This window comes from Salmo trutta, chromosome 6 (genome assembly GCF_901001165.1).
Source record: "Salmo trutta chromosome 6, fSalTru1.1, whole genome shotgun sequence".
In the NCBI taxonomy this organism is placed as follows: Eukaryota; Metazoa; Chordata; class Actinopteri; order Salmoniformes; family Salmonidae; genus Salmo; species Salmo trutta.
The window spans coordinates 43538609-43561638 of record NC_042962.1 but is presented as its reverse complement, the minus strand read 5'-3'; the positions used below and the strand labels follow the sequence as shown (position 1 = coordinate 43561638).

The 23030-nt window shown below is 46.2% G+C and overlaps 1 protein-coding gene across 5 annotated transcripts in view; it reads right to left on the bottom strand.

Moving 5' to 3' along the window:
• Nucleotides 1–23030, bottom strand: part of LOC115195967 (low-density lipoprotein receptor-related protein 1B-like) — a 196818-nt gene that overhangs the window by 146688 nt on the left and 27100 nt on the right. For all 5 annotated transcript variants that reach the window (XM_029756356.1, XM_029756360.1, XM_029756358.1 and 2 more), the window contains exon 2: nucleotides 3974–4111. In XM_029756356.1, coding sequence (XP_029612216.1) covers nucleotides 3974–4111 — 138 coding nt within the window. The remainder of the gene's footprint in view (nucleotides 1–3973; nucleotides 4112–23030) is intronic.

Sequence of the window (23030 nt, the reverse complement as noted above, 5' to 3'; positions counted from 1 at the left end):
GCCTGATGAGCCAAGGAAATCCCCATCGGCCAAACCCTCCACTACCCCGGATGGTGCTGGGCCAATTGTGTGCCATCCTATGAGGATTGAACCCCAGACTGTAGTGGCGGCTCAGCACTGTGGTCAAATGAAATCAAACTTTATTTGTCACATGCGCCGAATACAACAAGTGTAGACTTTACCATGAAATGCTTACTTACAAGCCCTTAACCAACAGCGCAGTTCAAGAAGAGTTAAGAAAATATTTATCAAGTAGACTAAAATAAAAAGTAATAATAAAAAGTAACACAATAAGAATAATGAGGCTATATACAGGGGGCACCGGTGCCGAGTCAGTGTGTGGGGGTACAGGTTATTTGAGGTAATTTATACATTTAGCTGGGTGTGAAGTGACTTTGCAAAGATAATACACAGCGAGTAGCAGCAGTGTACAAAAGGGGGGGGGGGGGCAATGTAAATTGTCTCGTTGGCGATTTTATAAATTGTTCAGAAGTCTTATGGCTTGGGGGTAGAGGCTGTTGAGGAGCCTTTTGGTTCTAGACTTGGCGCTCCGGTACTGCTTGCCGTGCGGTAGCAGAGAAAACAGTCTATAACTTGGGTGACTGGAGTCTCTGACAATTTTCTGGGCTTTTGACCACTGCACCACCCAGTTTACTATTAGGCAACTAATTCATCCTCTGTTTGGATCAAGTAGTTGACGGGATAATTTTGTTGGCTAGTTTTCATACTAATGATAGTGAACCTTTATTCACACCTTATTATCGTTGTCATGAGACATTTATTTCGTAATCTGTATTTGTCATACATTGCAGAGTAGGATGTCATGTTAATGTGTGTACTTTCACTGTATTGCTATTTGGAATGCTTTCCAAGTCTCCACAAATAGTGGTGTGTCATCAACTGTGAAACGAACTCCGATGATGGGGTCTGACCTGTCCAGCTAAGTCACACACTTTCTGATGGAGGTGATGGAGGATTCCACAATTGGATAGCTGACCATTCTAGGCAGGGCACTCCTGGAGACGGACGTTGCACCCTGGTGGGAGGATACCTTCTATGAGGAGAGCACCAGGTCTCTAACGACCATGGACAAGAAGTTCATGCAGGCCCAGCAGATGGCGACCATCTTGTTGAGAGTCTCCACCATGTCCTGACAAGCCTTTGGGTGGTAACCATTACATGGACTCAATGCTGTTATTTTTTAAGGTCTAGTCACCTCTCTCCACATATTTCTCTGGTTCCTCTGATTGTTTTCTACAATGCAGAGTATGAAATCATTTGAGGTGATACTCGTGACTAGTGACTTGCAGGCGCTAAGGCCCAGCACGATGACTCCACAGGAGGCTGCTGAGAGGAGGATGGCTCATAATAATGGCTGAAATTGAGTAAATGGAATGGTATCAAACACATGGAAACCATGGGTTTGATGTGTTCGATACCATTCCACATTTCGTTCCAGCCATTTCTATGAGCACGTCCTCCCCAATTAAGGTGTCGATGATCGGCCTGTTGATTGAGGCCTGTGGAATGTTGTCCCCCTCCTCTTCAAGGGCTGTGTGAAGTTGCTGGATATTGGCGGGAACTGGAACATGCTGTCATACACATTGATCCAAAGCATCCCAAACATGTCTGGTGAGTATGCAGGCCAAAAGAACTGGGACATTTTCAGGTTTCCAGGAATTGTATACAGATCCTTGCGACATTGGGCTGTGCATTATCATGCTAAAACATGAGGTGATGGTGGCGGGTGAATGGCATGACAATGGGCCTCAGGATCTCGTCACGGGATCTCTGTGCATTCAAATTGCCATAGATGAAATGCAATTGTGTTCGTTGTCCGTAGCCTTCCCATACCATAACCCTACCGCCACCATGGGACACTCTGTTCACAACGTTGACATCACACGATGCCATACACGGTACAGTTGAAAGCGGGATTCATCCGTGAAGTGCACACTTCTTCAGCGTGCCAGTGGCCATCGAAGGTAAGGATATGCCCACCGAAGTTGGTTACGATGCTGAACTTGTCACGTCCTGACCAGCAGAGGGAGTAGTTGTTTAGTATTTTGGTCAGGACGTGGCAGAGGGATGTTTGTTTTGTATGGTGGGGGTTTTGTGTGTGTTGTAGAGGGGTGTTTGATTTATGTGTTCCTGGGTTTTGGGTGTATGTTCTAGGTTAGTATGTTCTAGGTTGTATTTCTGCATTCTGTCTAGTTTAGGTTTTCTATGTTTAGGTTTGGGTGCTGGACTCTCAATTGGAGGCAGGTGTTTCTCGTTGCCTCTGATTGAGAGTCCTAAATATGGGTAATTGTTTGGTGTAGTGTTGTGGGAGATTGTTTCTTGTTTTGCGTGTGTGAGCATGACAAGACTGTTTTGTTGTTCGTGAGTTCTTTGTTTTTGTTATTTTGGTGTTCGCTTTATTTAAATAAATATCAAGATGAGCATCCACATTCCTGCTGCGTTTTGGTCCTCTATTCCCGACGACAACCGTTACAGAACTAGTCAGGTCAAGACCCTGGTGAAGATGACGAGCACGCAGATGAGCTTCCCTGAGAGTTTGTGCAGTTTGTGCAGAAATTCTTTGGTTGTGCAAACCCACAGTTTCATCAGCTGTCCAGTCTCAGATGATCCCGCAGGTGAAGAAGACGGATGTGGAGGTCCTGGGCTGGCATGGTTACACATGGTCTGCGGTTGTCAGGCCAGTTGGACGTAAATTCTATAAAACGACGTTGGAGGCGAAACTAACATTACATTCTCTGGAAACCGCTCTGGTGGATATTCCTGCAGTTAGCATGCCAATTGCACGCTCCCTCAAAATTTGAGACATCTGTGGCAATGTGTTGCGTGACAAAACTCCACATTTTAGAGTGGCCTTTTATTATCCCCAGCACAAGGTGCACCTGTGTAATGATCATGCTGTTTAAGCAGCTTCTTGATATGCCACACCTGTCAGGTGGATGGATTATCTTGGAAAAGGAGAAATGCTCACTAACAGGGATGTAAACAAATTTGAGAAATAACATTTTAGAGAAATAAGATTTCTGGGATCTTTTATTTCAGCTCATGAAACATGGGACTGACACTTTACATGTTGCATTTATAGTTTTGTTCAGTAAAAATTGTCATGTTTGGATTGTTTCAAGAGTTCATAAAGAGCTACGAATTTTGATATCTTCTATTGTACTGTAACTGCTCTGGATTTATTGTTACAGGGACACTGTGTTATGCTGACGGCAGATAGTTTAAAGAGGAGTGACACGGGTGTGCTCTTATCATTTTTATTTAGTTGATTCGATAAGAATCTTGGTGTGTTTTCCTGCACATTGTTTTAACTAGCAAAGTGCAAAGAAATGTTAATTCAGGTTGGGCGTGAGTTTCTGCTTGATTTTTATTTTTTTTAAGTCAGTGAATTCGTTCATACTTTGAGAACTTCTTAGTAAGCTCATTCGTGTATCAAACAGTATTTTCTCTTAGAGATTATTTTGAATGGAATAGATATGTAACCACGTTAAGTCTTATTTAGCTGATAGTCATCTACTTGTAATGTATCATGTCTTTCATGTACACTGGAATTGTTTGCGTGCTAATTATTTTGTGACTAATACATCCCATTAGTTGAATTGAGTAAATACATTCCTCGTTTTCAAGAGTAATTAGTAGGTATATTGGTAAATATAACTTACACTACACATAGTATATGCTTAGGTTCCACCTTGACATCCCTACTTGACACAATAAATGAATGCTAGAACATTGGTTGCCAGGATGAGCTATTTGTATCAAGTCTCTTAATAATTGCATATCGGTGCAAAATAGACACATGTTCATTATAGTCATACTGAGAGGTGATGTAAGGCTAGATCCTCCAGAGATGTACAGGGCCTGATGCATTTATTCACCTAATAATGGTGTCAGATTGACGAATGTAGTTAATTATTATATTCACCATAGTTTCATTCAACTACACACTCACCTCGACAGTGTACTCCTTCATCATATCCGTCCTCACAATCTCTCGCTCCATCGCAAAGTTTATTAAAGTGGATGCACCTTTTGGAGCCAATGCACTGCATGTGATTCGGCGGACATCTCACCAACTCAGCTTTCGTACCTATAAATGAGAAGAAAAAATGATGGGTTCAAAATAATATTCTTGATTTGGTCATCCACAGGAAGACACTGTAGGCTTATGAGAACCAGTAAAGTTAAGCAATCTTTCCCATGACAAAAAACACAAAGGTGTATTGGTAGCATTAAACGTATCTTATAAAAAACAATACATCTTAACATAATCACTAGTTAACTACACATGGTTGATGATATTACTAGTTTATCTAGCTTGTCCTGCGTTGCATATAATCAATGCGGTGCCTGTTAATTTATTATTGAATCACAGCCTACTTGGCCAAACGGGTGATTTAACACACGCATTCGCGAAAAAAGCACTGTCGTTGCACCAATGTGTACCTAACCATAAACATCAACACCTTTCTTAAAATCAATACACAAGTATATATTTTTAAACCTGCATATTTAGTTAATATTGCCTGCTAACATGAATTTCTTTTAACTAGGAAAATTGTGTCACTTCTCTTGCGTTCTGTGCAACAGAGTCAGGGTATATGCAGCAGTTTGGGCCACCTGGCTTGTTGCGAACTGTGTGAAGACCATTTCTTCCTAACAAAGACAGCCAACTTTGCCAAACGGTTAATGATTTAACAAAAGCGCATTTGCGAAAAAGGCACAATCGTTTGACGAATGTACCTATCCATAAACATCAATGCCTTTCTTAAAATCTATACACAGAAGTATATTTTTTTAAACCTGCATATTTAGTTAAAAGAAATTCATGTTAGCAGGCAATATTAAACTAGGGAAATTGTCACTTCTCTTGCGTTCATTGCACATAGAGTCAGGGTATATGCCACAGTTTGGGCCGCCTGGCTCGTTGCGAACTAATTTGCCAGAATTGTATGTAATTATGACATAACATTGAAGGTTGCACAATGTAACAGCAATATTTATACTTATGGATGCCACCCATTAGATAAAATATGGAACGGTTCGGTATTTCACTGAAAGAATCAACATTTTGTTTTCGAAATGATAGTTTCCGGATTTGACCATATTAATGACCTAAGGCTCGTATTTCTGTGTGTTATTATATTATAATTAAGTCTATGATTTAATAGAGCAGTCTGACTGAGCAGTGGTAGGCAGTAGCAGGCTCGTACGCATCCATTCAAACAGCACTTTCATTCAAACAGCTGTTTATGACTTCAGGCCTGTCAACTCCCGAGATTAGGCTGGCAATATTAAAGTACCTATTAGAACATCCAATAGTCAAAGGTATATGAAATACAAATGTTATAGAGAGAAATAGTCCTATAATAACTACAATCTAAAACTTCTTACCTGGGAATATTGAAGACTCATGTTAAAAGGAACCACAAGCTTTCATATGTTCTCATGTTTTGAGCAAGGAACTTAAACGTTAGCTTTTTTACATGGCACATATTGCACTTTTACTTTCTTCTCCAACACTTTGTTTTTGCATTATTTAAACCAAATTGAACGTTTCATTATTTATATGAGACTAAATTGATTTTATTGATGTATTATATTAAGTTAAAATAAAAGTGTTCATTGTTCATTCAGCATTGTTGTAATTGTCATTATTACAAATATATATATAAAAATCGGCCAAATAATCGTTAGTTTTTTTTGGCCCTCCAATAATCGGTCAACCTCTAGTGTGTAACCTTTATTTAACTAGGCAAGTCAGTTAAGAACAAATTCATATTTACAATGACAGCCTACCGTGGAACAACTGCCTTGTTCAGGGGCAGAACGACAGATTTTTACCTTGTCAGTTCAGGGATTCGATCCAGCAACCTTTCGGTTACTGGCCCAATGCTCTAACCACTAGGCTACCTGCCAACCCTATGGAATCATGTAGAGTAGGTGAACGGATGATCTCTGTATATTTGGTTCCCACCGTGAAGCATGGAGGAGGAGGTGTGATGATGTGGGGGTGCTTTGCTGGGGACACTGTCAGTGATTTATTTAGAATTCAAGCACACTTAACCAGCATGGCTACCACAGCATTCTGCAGTGATATGCCATCCCATCTGGTTTGCCCTTAGGACAATGACCCAACACACCTCCAGGATGTGTAAGGTCTATTTGACCAAGAAGGAAAGAGATGGAGGGCTGCTTCAGTGCCTTGCTCTCCTTCTCCGACTGCAGCACGTCTCCAGGCATGTTCTAATCCTGAACCCATGCAACTCGGCCGGACCCGTCTATCTCCAGGAGAGGCAGCAGCATATCAGTACTAGGATCTGTCTATATTGTGGCCAGGTTGGTCACCTGGTCTCCAGTTGTCCCATGTGTCCAGCAAAAGAGGGGGCTCAGCAATAGTGGGGGATATACTGTTGCGCCAAATCACCTGCCCATCATCTCCCAGACCCCTGCTTGAGGCCAACCTTGTGTGGCAGAGCCAGGCTTTTCCTCTTCCTGCTCTCATTGAATCAGGCGCCGACGAGAGCTTTCTGGACCGAGGGGTCGTTAATCAGTTGGGTCTGGACACTGTTTCACTCGATTCACCACTGGATGCCAACGCTCTCAACGGAAAGCTACTCTTCCGTGTTTTGGAGAGAACTGTTCCTGTTATCCTGCATCTCTCTGGAAATCACCAGGAAAAGATCAGCTTCCACATAATCGACTGTTCTCACTCACCTCTAGTTCTGGGTCATCCATGGTTAAAGCGACACAACCCACAGATTGACTGGTCCACTGGAAGGGTAACTACTTGGAGTACATTTTGTTATTCCAATTGTCTACATTCTGCACTTCCTCCTGCCTTGTCTGCACCCCAGTCCATTCCAGAACCCCCAGACCTGTCTTCTGTTCCTCCAGAATATCACGGTCTAGCTCCTGTATTCAGTAAGCACCACACCCCATCTCTGCCGCCTCATCGGCCATATGACTGTGCTATCGAAGAAGTGGAAGAATACATCCAGGACTCCCTGGCTGGTGGGAGCTGGGTTTTTCTTTGTCAAGAAGAAGGATGGGTCACTGAGGCCATGCATAGACTTCCGTGGGTTGAATAGTATCACTGTCAGGAACAAGTATCCCTTGCCACTCATCAGTGCTGCTTTTGCCCCCCTCCATGCTGCTACAGTGTTTACTAAACTTGACCTCCGGAATGACTACCACCTTGTTCACATCAGAGAAGGGGACGAGTGGAAAACGGCGTTCAACACACCACTTGGACATTTCGAGTATTTGGTCATGCCTTTTGGTCTCACTAACGCCCCTGCTGTTTTTAAGAGCCTGGTTAATGATGTCCTGAGGGATGTCATTGGGCGTTTTTGTTTTTGTCAATGTGGATGACTCTTATTTTTTCGAAGGTCCTGGAGGCTCACAAACAACACGTTCTCCAAAGGCTGTTGGAGAATAAGCTGTTTGTTAAGGCTGATAAATGTGTTTCATGTTTCCTCTGTGTCCTTCTTGGGTTACATTATTGCTCAAGGACAGCTACGAATGGACCCTGCCAAGGTTAGGGCAGTCAAAGGGGCCTGTGCCCGCGAATCTGAAGCAGTTACAGCATTTCCTGGGGTTTGCCAATTTTTATAGACGCTTCATCCGTGACAAGTCATTTGGCAGCTCCTCTCACCACCACCTCCACTCCATTCCACTGGTCCCCTGAGGCAGAGGCAGTGTTCCGGAAACTCAAGCACCACTTCACTTCTGCTCCAATCCTTACCCAGCCAGACCCAGAACTCCAGTTCGTCCTCGAGGAGGATGCTTTCTACACCGGGGTAGGTGCAGTCGTCTCAACGTTCTCCCTTGGATCAGAAGCTCCATCCTTGTGCCTTCATGTCCCGCAAGCTCTCCCCTGCAGAGAAATTTTGACATAGGCTAACCGGGAACTCCTGGCTGTTAAGCAGGCTCTTGAGGAGTGGCGTCACTGGTTAGGGGGTTCGGTCCTTCCCTTCATTGTGTGGATGGATCACAAAAATCTAGTCTACATCCAGGCCGCCAAACGTCTGAACTCTCGGCAGGCTGGTGTGCCCCGTCGTCACATTCTGGATCCCTCCCTCTTACAGGATTTTCATACCTCACACCCAGACAAGCCGGGTCGTGCGCCAGGTGGCGTCCGTAGAGGGGGGGGGGTGCATTTTCACATCTGCTCCTGCTACGCCCTCTGGTGTTAATCCGGTGTCTTCTTGACCTGCAGTCACTCCCCCTGTACACTCTCTCCCTCTGTGTGGTTGGAGACAGGTGTGCTGGAGTCAGAGCAGAACCATACCAGCTGCAACTCGTTCCATAATCAAGACCTCTACAAATACTCAGTCCTGCCACTTCCCCTCTGCCAGATCGGAATCTCTGTTCAGTCAGTTCATGATTCGAGCCTTTTATGATTATTCAAGATCCTGTTACTCTGCTGTGCCTGTTTCCCTGCCTGACACCGCTTATCCTCAATGCAGTTTACTGCTCTGTCCCTGGCTCCTGTCTCCCATTCCACATCACCCAAATACCTAGCTCTGGATTACTCACCACTACTGGATTGGATTCCCCTCAGGACCTGTTTACCCTGTTCTACCCTAGCTAACTCCAACCTCCGTCTCCACATGAGTTTTTTCTGCAACTCATCCAAGCTTCCCCGGATCTGCAATCCATATCTCCCTGTGTAACAATAAATATTTTGGTTCATTCATCCCTGTTTCTTCATCTGAGTCTGCTCTTGGGTTCCCCTGGCGCTCCGCCTAACAGAAGCTCAGTTTTTCACAATTCGTGACATTTAATCCTAGTAAAAATACCCTGTCTTAGGTCAGTTAGGATCACCACTCAGAATAATAGTAGAGAATGATTTATTTCAGCTTTTATTTCTTTCATCACTTTCCAAGTGGGTCAGAATTTTACATACACTCAATAAGTATTTGGTAGCATTGCCTTTAAATTGTTTAACTTGGGACAAATGTTTCGGGTAGTCTTCCACAAGCTTCCCAAAATAAGTTGGGTGAATTTTGGCCCATTCCTCCTGACAGAGCTGATGTAACTGAGTCAGGTTTGTAAGCCTCCTTGCTCGCACACTCTTTTTCAGTTCTGCCTACAAATGTTCTATAGGATTGAGGTCAGGGCTTTGTGATGGCCACTCCAATACCTTGACTTTGTCCTTAAGCCATTTTGCTACAACTTTGGAAGTATGCTTTGGAAGCTTTAACTTCCTGACTGTCTTGAGGTTGCTTCAATACATCCGCATAATTGTCCTTCCTCATGATGCCATCTATTTTGTGAAGTGCACCAGTCCCTCCTGCAGCAAAGCACCCCCACAACATGATGCTGCCACCACCGTGCTTCACGGTTGGGATGGTATTCTTTGGCTTGCAAGCCTTCCGATTTTTCCACCAAACATGACGATGGTCATTATGGCCAAACAGTTCTATTTTTGTTTCATCATACCAGAGGACATTTCTCCAAAAAGTACGATCTTTGTCTCCATGTGCAGTTGCAAACCATAGTCTGGCTTTTTTTTATGGCGGTTTTGGAGCAGTGGCTTCTTCCTTGCTGAGTGGCCTTTCAGGTTATGTCGATATAGGACTTGTTCTACTGTGGATATAGATACTTTTGTACCTGTTTCCTCCAGCATCTTTACAAGGTCCTTTGCTGTTGTTCTGGGATTGATTTTCACTTTTTGCACCAAAGTACGTTAATCTCTAGGAGACAGAATGCGTCTCCTTCCTGAGCGGCATGACGGCTGCGTGGTCCCATGGTGTTTACACTTGCGTACTATTGTTTCTACAGATGAACGTAGTACCTTCAGGCATTTGGAAATTGCTCCCAAGGATGAACCAGACTTGTGGAGGTCTACAATTTTTGGCTGATTTCTTTAGATTTTCCCATGTCAAGCAAAGAGTCAAGCACATCCACAAGTGCACCTCCAATTGACTGAAATGATGTCAATTAGCCTAGCAGAAGCTTCTAAAGCCATGACATAATTTTCTGGGATTTTCCAAGCTGTTTAAAGGCACAGTCCACTTAGTGTATGTAAACTTCTGACCCACTGGAATTGTGATACATTGAATTATTGTAACGGATTGGCAGTCGTGGTGAAGGAATGAGGCACAGGAAGCAGCGAGCACAGGGTAGTGGCGTATTTAATGTAGACTCACTACTGAAACAAAATATTCCCAAACACAGGGGAGAAAGTACACACGGCGTAGACTAGCGCCGACACGAACATGAAACGTTAACATGAAATAATCCCGCACAACACGGAAGCGGACCAGCTCACATAAATAGCCCCGCTAATTAACCACACTCAAACCAGGTGCACAAAACCAAAAAAAAGGGAAAACCAAAAAGGGGAATCAGTGGCAGCTAATAGGCCGGTGACGACGACCGCCGAGCGCCACCCGAGCAGGAGGGGGCGCCACCGTCGGTGGGAATCGTGACAGTACCCCCCTCCTGACGCGCGGCTCCCGCAGCGCGCCGACACCGGCCTCGAGGACGACCCGGAGGGCGAGGCGCAGGGCAATCCGGACGGAGGCGATGGAAATCCTTCAACATGGATGGGTCCAAGACGTCCTCCGCCGGCACCCAGCACCTCTCCTCCGGGCCGTACCCCTCCCAGTCCACGAGGTACTGCAGGCCCTTCGCCCGGCGTCTCGAGTCCAGAATGGCCCGTACGCTGTACGCCGGGGACCCCCCGATGTCCAGAGGGGGTGGAGGGACCTCCAGCACCTCACCTTCCTGCAGGGGACCAGCTACCACCGGCCTGAGGAGAGACACATGAAACGAGGGGTTAATACGGTAATAGGAAGGGAGTTGTAACCGATAACACACCTCGTTTATCCTCCTCAGGACTTTAAATGGCCCCACACACTGCGGCCCCAGCTTCCGGCAGGGCACGCGGAGGGGCAGGTTCCGGGTCGAGAGCCAGACCCTGTCTCCCGGTACGAACACGGGTGCCTCACTGCGGTGGCGGTCAGCACTCCTCTTCTGCCGTCCACTGGCCTCCTTTAGGGAGTCCTGGACGGCTCTCCAGGTCTCCTTGGAGTGCTGTACCCAGTCCTCCACCGCAGGAGCCTCGGTCTGACTCCGGTGCCATGGTGCCAGGACCGGCTGGTAACCCAAAACACACTGAAAGGGTGACATGTTAGTAGAGGAGTGGCGAAGTGAGTTCTGGGCTAACTCCGCCCAGGGAATGTACCTCGCCCACTCCCCTGGCCGGTCCTGGCAATACGACCTCAGAAACCTGCCCACCTCCTGGTTCACCCTCTCCGCCTGCCCATTGCTCTCGGGGTGAAAACCGGAGGTCAAACTGACCGAGACCCCCAGCCGCTCCATAAACGCCCTCCAGACCCTGGATGTGAACTGGGAACCTCGATCAGAGACAATGTCCTCCGGCACCCCGTAGTGCCGGAAGACGTGGGTAAATAGGGCCTCCGCAGTCTGCAGGGCCGTAGGGAGACCGGGCAATGGGAGGAGACGGCAGGACTTAGAGAACCGATCCACAACCACCAGAATCGCAGTGTTCCCCTGAGAGGGGGGAAGATCTGTCAAGAAATCTATAGACAGGTGCGACCATGGCCGTTGTGGAACGGGGAGGGGCTGTAACTTCCCTCTCGGTAGATGCCTAGGAGCCTTACTCTGAGCGCACACCGAACAGGAAGAGACATAGGACCTCACGTCCTTAGCCAAGGTGGGCCACCAGTACTTCCCCCTGAGACTCCGCACTGTCCTCGCCACACCAGGATGACCCGCCGTAGGTAGCGTGTGCGCCCATCGAATCAAACGATCACGAACACCGAGCGGCACATACATGCAACCCACGGGAACCTGCGCAGGCGCAGGTTCCAACACTAATGCCCGCTCGATGTCCGCGTCCACCTCCCATACCACCGGTGCCACCAGCCTAGACGCTGGAATGATGGGAGTTGGATCGATGGACCGGTCCTCCGTGTCATAGAGACGGGACAGCGCGTCGGCTCTAGTGTTAAGGGAACCCGGTCTATAGGAGATAGTGAACCTAAACCGGGCGAAGAACATGGCCCACCTTGCCTGACGCGGATTCAGTCTCCTCGCTGCCCGGATGTACTCCAGGTTTCGGTGGTCGGTCCAGATGAGAAAGGGGTGTTTAGCCCCCTCAAGCCAGTGCCGCCACACCCTCAAAGCTTTTACCACCGCTAGCAACTCCCTGTCCCCCACATCATAGTTACGCTCCGCCGAACTGAGCTTCCTCGAAAAGAAAGCGCAGGGGCGGAGTTTCGATGGCGTACCCGAGCGCTGTGATAGCACGGCACCCACCCCAGCCTCGGATGCGTCCACCTCCACTATGAATGCTAGAGACGGGTCCGGGTGCGCCAACACGGGTGCGTCGGTGAACAGGGTCTTCAACTTCTTGAAGGCTCCCTCCGCCTCCGTCGACCATCGCAAACGCACCGGCCCCCCCTTCAGCAGTGAGGTAATGGGAGCCGCTACCTGGCCAAAACCCCGGATAAACCTCCGGTAGTAATTGGCAAAGCCTAAGAACCGCTGCACCTCCTTCACCGTGGTTGGAGTCGGCCAATTACGCACGGCCTTAACGCGGTCACACTCCATCACCACCCCCGTGGTGGAAATGCGATAACCCAGAAAGGAAACGGCTCGTTTGGAAAACACACACTTCTCAGCCTTAACGTATAGGTCATGCTCCAGCAGTCTACCAAGCACCTTGCGCACCAGGGACACATGCGCGGAGCGGGTGGCGGAATATATCAGAATGTCATCGATATAGACTATCACGCCCTGCCCGTGCAGGTCCCTGAGAATCTCGTCAACAAAGGATTGAAAGACGGCTGGAGCATTTTTCAACCCATACGGCATGACGAGGTACTCATAATGGCCCGATGTGGTACTAAAGGCTGTTTTCCACTCGTCTCCCTTCTTGATACGCACCAGGTTATACGCGCTCCTAAGATCCAGTTTTGTGAAGAACTTTGCTCCGTGAAATGATTCCACCGCCGTAGCGATGAGAGGTAGTGGGTAACTAAACCCCACCGTGATAGCGTTTAGACCTCTGTAATCAATGCACGGACGCAGACCTCCCTCCTTTTTCTTCACAAAAAAGAAACTCGAGGAGGTGGGTGAGATGGAGGGCCGAATGTACCCCTGTCCCAGGGATTCAGTGACATATGTCTCCATAGCCGCTGTCTCCTCCTGTGACAAGGGGTACACGTGACTCCTGGGAAGTGCAGCGTTAACCTGGAGGTCTATCGCGCAATCCCCCTGTCGATGGGGTGGTAATTTAGTCGCCCTCTTTTTACAGAAGGCGATCGCCAAATCGGCGTACTCAGGGGGAATGCGCACGGGGGACACCTGGTCTGGACTCTCCACCGACGTGGCACCTATGGAAACTCCTAGACACCTCCCTGAACACTCCTCTGACCACCCCTGGAGAACCCCCTGTTTCCACGAAATACGGGGATTGTGACCAGCCAGCCAGGGGACCCCCAGCACCACCGGAAACGCAGGCGAATCAATAAGGAAAAAACTAATGCGTTCCTTATGATTCCCCTGCGTTACCATGTCCAGTGGCACCGTAGACTCCCTGACTAGCCCTGACCCTAATGGTCGGCTATCTAGGGAGTGCACGGGGAAGGGGGAATCTAACGGCACCCGCGGAATGCCCAGCTTAATGGCAAGTCCACGATCCATAAAGTTCCCAGCTGCGCCTGAATCGACTAGCGCCCTATGCTGGGAAGAGGGAAAAAAATTAGGAAACAAAACAGGTAAGAACACGTGACCAACAGGGGGTTCTGGGTGAATCTGGTGCCGACTCACCTGGGGTGACCGAGAAGTGTTCTGCCTGCCCTCTCGACTCCCAGACTGGCTCCTCCAGCACCGGTCGGCCGTGTGTCCTCTCCGACCACAGCTGGGGCAGGAGGAGCCAGCTCCTCCGGTGTCCCTTGGCACGGCCCCCCCCACCTCCATAGGGGTAGGGGCGGGGGTGCACGAAGGTGGAACGGGCAGGACCCTCTCCGAACGCCCGCGGGCAGCCAGCAGATTGTCCAAACGAATGGACATGTCGATGAGCTCGTCCAGGGATAGAGCTGCATCTCGACAGGCCAGCTCCCTACGGACGTCCGCCCGGAGACTGCATCTATAGTGGTCTATGAGGGCCCTGTCGTTCCACCCCGCCCCAGCAGCCAAGGTCCTGAACTCCAACGCGAAGTCCTGAGCGCTCCTCGTCTCCTGCCTGAGGTGGAACAGCCGTTCACCCGCCGCTCTTCCCTCCGGAGGGTGATCGAACACGGCCCGAAAGCGGCGGGTGAACTCTGGATAATGGTCCCTCGCCGAGTCTGGGCCATTCCAGACCGCATTAGCCCACTCCAGAGCTCGGCCCGTCAGGCAGGAAACGAGGGCACTCACGCTCTCCTCTCCCGAGGGAGCAGGTCTGACGGTGGCCAGGTACAGCTCGAGCTGGTGCAGAAATCCCTGGCACCCAGCCGCCGCCCCATCGTACTCCCTCGGGAGCGCCAGACGAAGCGCGCCTGAGCCAGACGTAGTGGGAGGAGGAGGTGGCTGCATCGGAGGAGCCGGAGGTGGAGAGAGGAGACCACTTCTCTCCCATCTGTCCATCCTCTCCATCATCTGGTCCATCGCGGATCCTATGCGGTGGAGGACCGTAGTGTGGTGGAGGACGCGTTCCTCCATCGAGGGGACAGGGGTGGCCGCTGCTCCTGCTGATTCCATGCCTTTTTAGGTGGGTGCGGGATTCTGTAACGGATTGGCAGTCGTGGTGAAGGAATGAGGCACAGGAAGCAGCGAGCACAGGGTAGTGGCGTATTTAATGTAGACTCACTACTGAAACAAAATATTCCCAAACACAGGGGAGAAAGTACACACGGCGTAGACTAGCGCCGACACGAACATGAAACGTTAACATGAAATAATCCCGCACAACACGGAAGCGGACCAGCTCACATAAATAGCCCCGCTAATTAACCACACTCAAACCAGGTGCACAAAACCAAAAAAAAGGGAAAACCAAAAAGGGGAATCAGTGGCAGCTAATAGGCCGGTGACGACGACCGCCGAGCGCCACCCGAGCAGGAGGGGGCGCCACCGTCGGTGGGAATCGTGACAATTATAAGTGAAATAATCTGTCTGTAAACAATTGTTGGAAAAATGACTTGTGTCATGCATAAAGTAGATTTCCTAACCGACTTGCCTAAACTATAGTTTGTTAACAAGAAATTTGCGGAGTGGTTGAAAAACGAGTTTTAATGACTTCAACTGTATATTTATATCAATACAAAGTATTTTTCATAACTTTTTTAAACGAAATCTATAATCAGAATGGGTTCATTTATTATAGCCCAACAAGGCTACAAAACATCTATTATGTTCACTCAAGCAATACTTATGAATTGGTTTTGAACCTAAACCAATGCCTCAGCGAACAATTATTTTCTTATTGCGATGCAAAAATGTATCTAAATTGTATATTTCACAGAGCTACATTACCACAGAGCTATTCCACCATTATATAAATGTGGCATTTTTTTATGATTATACAAATAAGAGACGGAACACACACGGATGCCCTACCAAATCAACCCCCCCCCTCCCACCCATGCTCTAACAGAGCCCCACCCCAAAACCAGACTTAAAACAGGCATGATGTACAATGAGGGTTCTATTTTATTTTTTACCACATTTTCATGGTATCCAATAGGTAGTTACATACTTGTCTCATCACTGCAAGTCCTGTACAGACTCGGGAGAGGCGAAAGTCGAGTGCCATGCGTCCACAAACCAAACCAAGCCGCACTGCTTCTTGACACAATGCCCACTTAACCCGGAAGCCAGCCACACCAATGTGTCAGAGGAAACACCATGCAGCTGGTGACCGTGTCAGCATGCACTGCACCTGGCACGCAACAGGAGTCACTATTGTGCAAATGGACACAGACATCCCTGCCGGCCAAACCTTCCCCTAACCTGACCAACGCTGGGCCAAATGTGCTCTGCCCCATGGGTCTCCCAGTCGCAGCCGACTGTGACAGAGCCTGAACTCGAACCCAGAATCTCTAGTGGCACAGCTAGCACTGCGATGCAGTGCCGTAGACCACTGCGCCACTCAGGAAGCCCGTTATGAGGGCTCTATTTTAACAAACCTAACACAATGGTCAATCTAAGCGCTGAGCAGGTGTGTCAGAAATATTTTTGCTCTTTTCAAAAGCACAGTTATCAGCACAGTTGCTGGCAGTGGAGCGAAAGGGCTGGGTTTTGATGAATTAACAAGTTATGGGTGTGTTGAAGCTTGGCCCCTCACTGGCCAATCAGGACGTGCTCCATGGCTAAATATGCTGTTGTTTCAAGTTATGTGTTTACGGTCTTATGTATTACTTTGGAATCAACTCCGATTCCAATGTTAGTCCATTATAGTTTGTTAAAAAGCTTACAGAAAAAAAATTACAAAATGTAGACCTATCCCATCTTTGCTAAATATTTAACCTATTTAACCTGCAGTCCACATTGTTCTAATGTAATACCCTTGTTAGAACCAAGTATTGAGTTTATTCTTGTTAGAACCAAGTATTGAGTTAACCTGTTTAGGATAGGGGGCAGCATTTTCACGGCCGGATAAAAAACGTACCCGATTTAATCAAGAACAAAACGCCGCTATTTGGATATAACTATGGATTATTTGGAACCAAAACAACATTGGGTGTAAACTAGAAGTCCTGGGAGTGCGTTCTGACGAAGAACAGGCAAAGGTAATCCAATTTTTCTTATAGTAAATCTGAGTTTGGTGAGTGCCAAACTTGGTGGGTGTCAAAATAGCTAGCCATGATGGCCGGGCTATCTACTCAGATTATTGCAAAATGTGCTTTCACCGAAAAGCTATTTTAAAATCTGACACCGCGATTGCATAAAGGAGTTCTGTATCTATAATTCTTAAAATAATTGTTATGTTTTTTGTGAACGTTTATCGTGAGTAATTTAGTAAATTCACCGGAAGTTTTCGGTGGGTATGCTAGTTCTGAACGTCACATGCTGATGTAAAAAGCTGTTTTTTGATATAAATATGAACTTGATTGAACAAAACATGCATGTATTGTATAACATAATGTCCTAGGAGTGTCATCTGATGAAGATCATCAAAGGTTAGTGCTGCATTTAGCTGTGGTTTTGGTTTTTGTGACATTATATGTTAGCTTGAAAAATGGGTGTGTGATTACTTCTGGCTGGGCACTCTCCTGACATAATCTAATGTTTTGCTTTCGTTGTAAAGCCTTTTTGAAATCGGACAATGTGGTTAGAAAAAGGAGAGTCTTGTCTTTAAAATGGTGTAAAATAGTCATATGTTTGAAAAATGGAAGTTTTTGGATTTCTGAGGTGTTTGTAATTCGCGCCACGCCCTATCATTGGATATTGGAGCGGTGTTCCGCTAGCGGAACATCTAGATGTAAGAGGTTCATTTGTTATAATTAATTGGTATTATATTTAAAAGGTGATTGAATTGCTCCCGAATTGTAATGTTGTTAATGCATTTCTTTTGAAGAAATATTTTGTTAATGTATAAGTGAATAGGTTGGTTTACTTTTAAGTTTAAGTTTTGACCAATAAGGTCACTTGTTAACCTGTGGCCAATGGGAGTTGACCTGGTTAACTGGAGTCCTGGGAAAAAAAGAGAGGGAGAGAGACGTTGAAAAAAGTATGGACATTACATTATGACCATTGGTGAAGAAAAATGATAAAAAAAGATGATAAAAATAGAACAAAACCCATACATACCTAGTTTTGAAGGGAAAAACCGATTTTATGTTATGAGAGAGTTGTTATAATTTTGTTAAGAAAGACTTAGTAAAGACTGAAGCTACCATCTCATCGTGGAGGTATTGGACAGCCTTGAGGTTAGCCTAGCATCGTGTGAAACCGAGAGAGAACTGCTTGGGAAAGATTAACGAGTTCATGTTCCCATTGGATATCGGTTACTGCTAAAGAGTACTGTCTGCATTGATAGCTGTGCTTGCTGTGGATCTTGTAAGGAAATCTGCAAGGAACTGCCATACTTCACTGAGGGAATATCTATGAGTAGTGAGTAACCACAACGGTGGGGTGCATGTGTCCTCATTTTTTTGAGCTCCAACACGTGCCAACGGGTTAAGCAAGCTGGTCCGGATCCACGCTTCAAGATTGCTTCGATCACGTGGACTGGGATATGTTCCGCATTGAAGTGAACAACAACATTGATGAATATGCTGATTCGATGAGCGGGTTTATTAGCAAGTGCATTGGCGATGTTGTACCCCCAGCGTCTATTAAAACATTCCCAAACCAGAAACCGTGGATTGATGGCAGCATTCGCGCAAAACTGAAATCGCGAACCACTGCTTTTAATCAAGGCAAGGTGACCGGAAACATGACCGAATACAAACAGTGTAGCTATTCCCTCCGCAAGGCCATCAAACAAGCTAAGCGTCAGTATAGAGACAAAGTAGAGTCGCAATTCAACGGCTCAGACACAAGAGGTATGTGGCAGGGTCTACAGTCAATCACGGACTATAAAAGGAAAACCAGCCCTGTCGCGGACCAGGATGTCTTGCTCCCAGACAGACTAAACAACTTCTTTGCTTGCTTTGAGGACAATACAGTGCCACTGTCACGGCCCGCTACCAAAACCTGCGGGCTCTCCTTCACTGCAGCCGACGTGAGCAAAACATTTAAACATGTCAACCCTCGCAAGGCTGCAGGCACAGACGGCATCCCCAGCCGCGTCCTCAGAGCATGCGGAGACCAGCTGGCTGGTGTGTTTACAGACACATTCAATCAATCCTTATCCCAGTCTGCTGTGCCCACATGCTTCAAGAGGGCCACCATTGTTCCTGTTCCCAAGAAAGCTAAGGTAACTGAGCTAAATGACTACCGCCCCATAGCACTCACTTCAGTCATCATGAAGTGCTTTGAGAGACTAGGCAAGGACCATATCACCTCCACCCTACCTGACACCCTAGACCCACTCCAATTTGCTTACCGCCCCAATAGGTCCACAGACAACGCAATCGCAATCACACTGCACACTGCTTTAACCCATCTGGACAAGAGGAATACCTATGTGAGAATACTGTTCATCGACTACAGCTCAGCATTTAACACCATAGTACCCTCCAAACTCGTCATCAAGCTCAAGACCCTGGGTCTCGACCCCGCCCTGTGCAACTGGGTCCTGGACTTCCTGACGGGCCGCACCCAGGTGTTGAGGGTAGGTAACAACATCTCCACCCCGCTGATCCTCAACACTGGGGCCCCACAAGGGTGCGTTCTCAGCCCTCTCCTGTACTCCCTGTTCACCCACGACTGCGTGGCCATGCACGCCTCCAACTCAATCATGAAGTTTGCAGACGACAGTACCTAAATGTCAACAAAACAAAGGAGATGATCGTGGACTTCAGGAAACAGCAGAGGGAGCACCCCCCTATCCACATCGCCGGGACAGTAGTGGAGAGGGTAGAAAGTTTTAAGTTCCTCGGCGTACACATCACGGACAAACTGAAATGGTCCAACCACACAGACAGCGTGGTGAAGAAGGTGCAGCAGCGCCTCTTCAACCTCAATCGAGAGCATCCTGTCGGGCTGTATCACCGCTTGGTACGGCAACTGCTCCGCCCATAACCGTAAGGCTCTCCAGAGGCTAGTGAGGTCTGCACAACGCATCACCGGGGGCAAACTACCTGCCCTCCAGGACACCTACACCACCCGATGTCACAGGAAGGCCAAAAAGATCACCAAGGACAACAACCACCCGAGCCACTTCCTGTTCACCCCGCTATCATCCAGAAGGCGAGGTCAGTACAGGTGCATCAAAGCAGGGACCGAGAGACTAAAAAACAGCTTCTATCTCAAGGCCATCAGACTGTTAAACAGCCATCATTAACATTGAGTGGCTGCTGCCAACATACTGACTCACTCCAGCCACTTTAATAATGGAAAAATGTATGAAATAAATGTATCACAAGCCACTTTAAACAATGCCACTTCATATAATGTTTACTACCCTGCATTACTCATCTCATCTGTATATACTATACTCTATACCATCTACTGCATCTTGCCATCTTGATGTAATGTATCACTAGCCACTTTAAACAATGCCACTTCATATAATGTTTACATACCCTACATTACTCATCTCATATGTATATACTGTACTCTTTTCCATCTACTGCATCTTGCCTATGCCGTTCTATACCATCACTGATTCATATATTTTTTAATGTACATATTCTTATTCATTCCTTTACAATTGTGTGTATAAGATAATTGTTGTGAAATTGTTAGGTTAGATTACTCGTTGGATATTACTGCATTGTCGGAACTAGAAGCACAAGCATTTCGCTACACTAGCATTAACATCTGCTAACGATGTGTATGTGACAAATAAAATTTGATTTGAAATAATTTTGACATGGGTTGTGCACGACTCATTGGGGTTTATTATTTTTATTTATTTTGATGTGGTGCTTTGAAAATGTAATAAAACACATTTTGAACCTTATATATGTTGCCTTGGTGGAGTCATTTCCTGTTTCAATTTAATTTAATGCATGGGAAAGTATATCCTTATACAATAACAAAAATCTATAATCATTCCATATGAAGTTAATACCCTATTTGTCATCACCTTAGATAGTTTACAATAGGGATTCTTATTGGAGATGTCCTTCTCACCTAACATCCCATGCTGTTGAGATATTCTACATAAGTTAATATCGTGAAAGTCAAATTCGAGCCTGGTGAGAGGGTTACACTAAGTAATTGCATTGCTTCAATGTTGAAATATATACAGTGCTTTTGGAAAGTATTCAGACCCCTTGACTTTTTCCATATTTTGTTACGTTACAGCCTTATTCTAAAATTGATTATTTTGTTATTACATTTTCAATTTTTTTGCAAATGTATCAAAAATAAATAACATAAATACCTTATTTACATAAAAAATTCAGACCCTTTGCTATGACACTCGAAATTGAGCTCAGGTGCATCCTGTATCCATTGATCATCCTTGAGATGTTTCTATAACTTGATTGGAGTCCACCTGTGGTAAATTCAATTGATTGGACATGATTTGGAAAGGCAAACACCTGTCTATATAAGGTCCCACAGTTGACAGAAGAGCTCCAAGACAGGATTATGTCGAGGCACAATCTGCAGAATTGAAGGTCGCGAAGAACACAGTGGCCTCCATCATTCTTAAATGGAAGTTTGGAACCACCAAGACTCTTCCTAGAGCTGGCCGCCTAGCCAAACTGAGCAATCGGGAGAGAAGGGCCTTGGTCAGGAGGTGACTAAGAACCCGAGGGTCACTCTGACAGAGCTCTAGAGTTCCTCTGTGGAGATGGAAGAACCTTCCAGAAGGACATCTCTGCAGCACTCCACCAATCAGGCCTTTATGGTAGAATGGCCAGATGGAAGCCACTCCTCAGTAAAAAGCACATGACAGCCCGCTTGGAGTTTGCCAAAAGCCACCTAAAGACTCTCAGACCAGGAGAAACAAGATTCTCTGGTCTGATGAAACCAAGATTGAACTCTTTGGCCTAAATACGAAGCGTCACGTCTGGAGGAAACCTGGCACCATCCCTACGGTGAAATATGCTGGTAACTGCATCATGCTGTGGGGATGTTTTTCAGCGGCAGGGACTGGGAGACTAGTCAGGATCGGGGGAAAGATGAACAGAGCAAAGTACAGAGAGATCCTTGATGAAAACCAGAGTGCTCAGGACCTCAGACTGCGGCAAAGGTTCACCTTCTAACAGGACAAGACAATGCAGGAGTGGCTTCGGGGCAAGTCTCTGAATGTCCTTGAGTGTCCTTGAGTGGCCCAGCCAGAACCTGATCGAACACCTCTGGAGAGACCTGAAAATAGCTGTGCAGCGACGCTCCCCATCCAACCTGACAGAGCTTGAGCGGATCTGCAGAGAAGAATGGGAGAAACTCCCCAAATACAGGTGTCATACCCAATAAAACCTGAGGCTATAATCGCTGCTACAGATGCTTCAACAAAGTACTCAGTAAACGATCTGAATACTTATGTAAATGTTATATTTCAGTTATTTATTAACACATTTTTTTGAAAAAATATTGAAAAACCTGTTTTGTTTTGTCATTATGGCGTATTGTGTGTAGATTGATGAGGGGGAAAAAACGATTTCATCAATTTTAGAATAAGGCTGTAACGTAACAAAATGTGGAATAAGTTAGCTAAAGCAGGACTCCCTTAGTAGATCAGCGATCTCAGGCTCCTAAACTGAGTTAGATCATGGTTGAGGATGGTGATGCCAGATGATGGTAATGCCAGATGATGGTAATGATGGTAATGCCAGATGATGGTAATGCCAGATGATTTCCATCAGGAAGTCTGGTCTCATTGATCAAAAAGCAGCCGGTGCTGAGGTGGATTCTTTAAAGCCAGCTAGCTAGCCAAACCAGACAAGTCAACCTGCCATCAGTCCTGCAACTCCATGGGTAAAAACAACCAGATACTGTATATCCAATCAACAATGACAAATAATAAAAAAATATATATACACTACTGTTCAAAAGTTTGGGGTCACTTTGTCCATTAAAATAACATCAAATTTATCAGAAATACAGTGTAGACATGGTTAATGTTGTAAATGACTATTGTAGCTGGAAACGGCTGATTTTTAACAGAATATCTACATAAGTGTACAGAGGCCCATTATCAGCAACCATCACTCCTGTGTTCCAATGGCACGTTGTGTTAGCTAATCCAAGTTTATAATTTTAAAAAGCTAATTGATTATTAGAAAACACTTTTGCAATTATGTTAACACAGCTTTAAACTGTTGTTCTGATTAAAGAAGCAATAAAACTGGCCTTCTTTAGACTAGTTGAGTATCTGAAGCATCAGCATTTGTGGGATCGATTACAGGCTCAAAATGGCCAGAAACAAATAACTTTCTTCTGAAACTCGTCAGCCTATTCTTGTTTTGAAGACGTTTCTTGGCTGT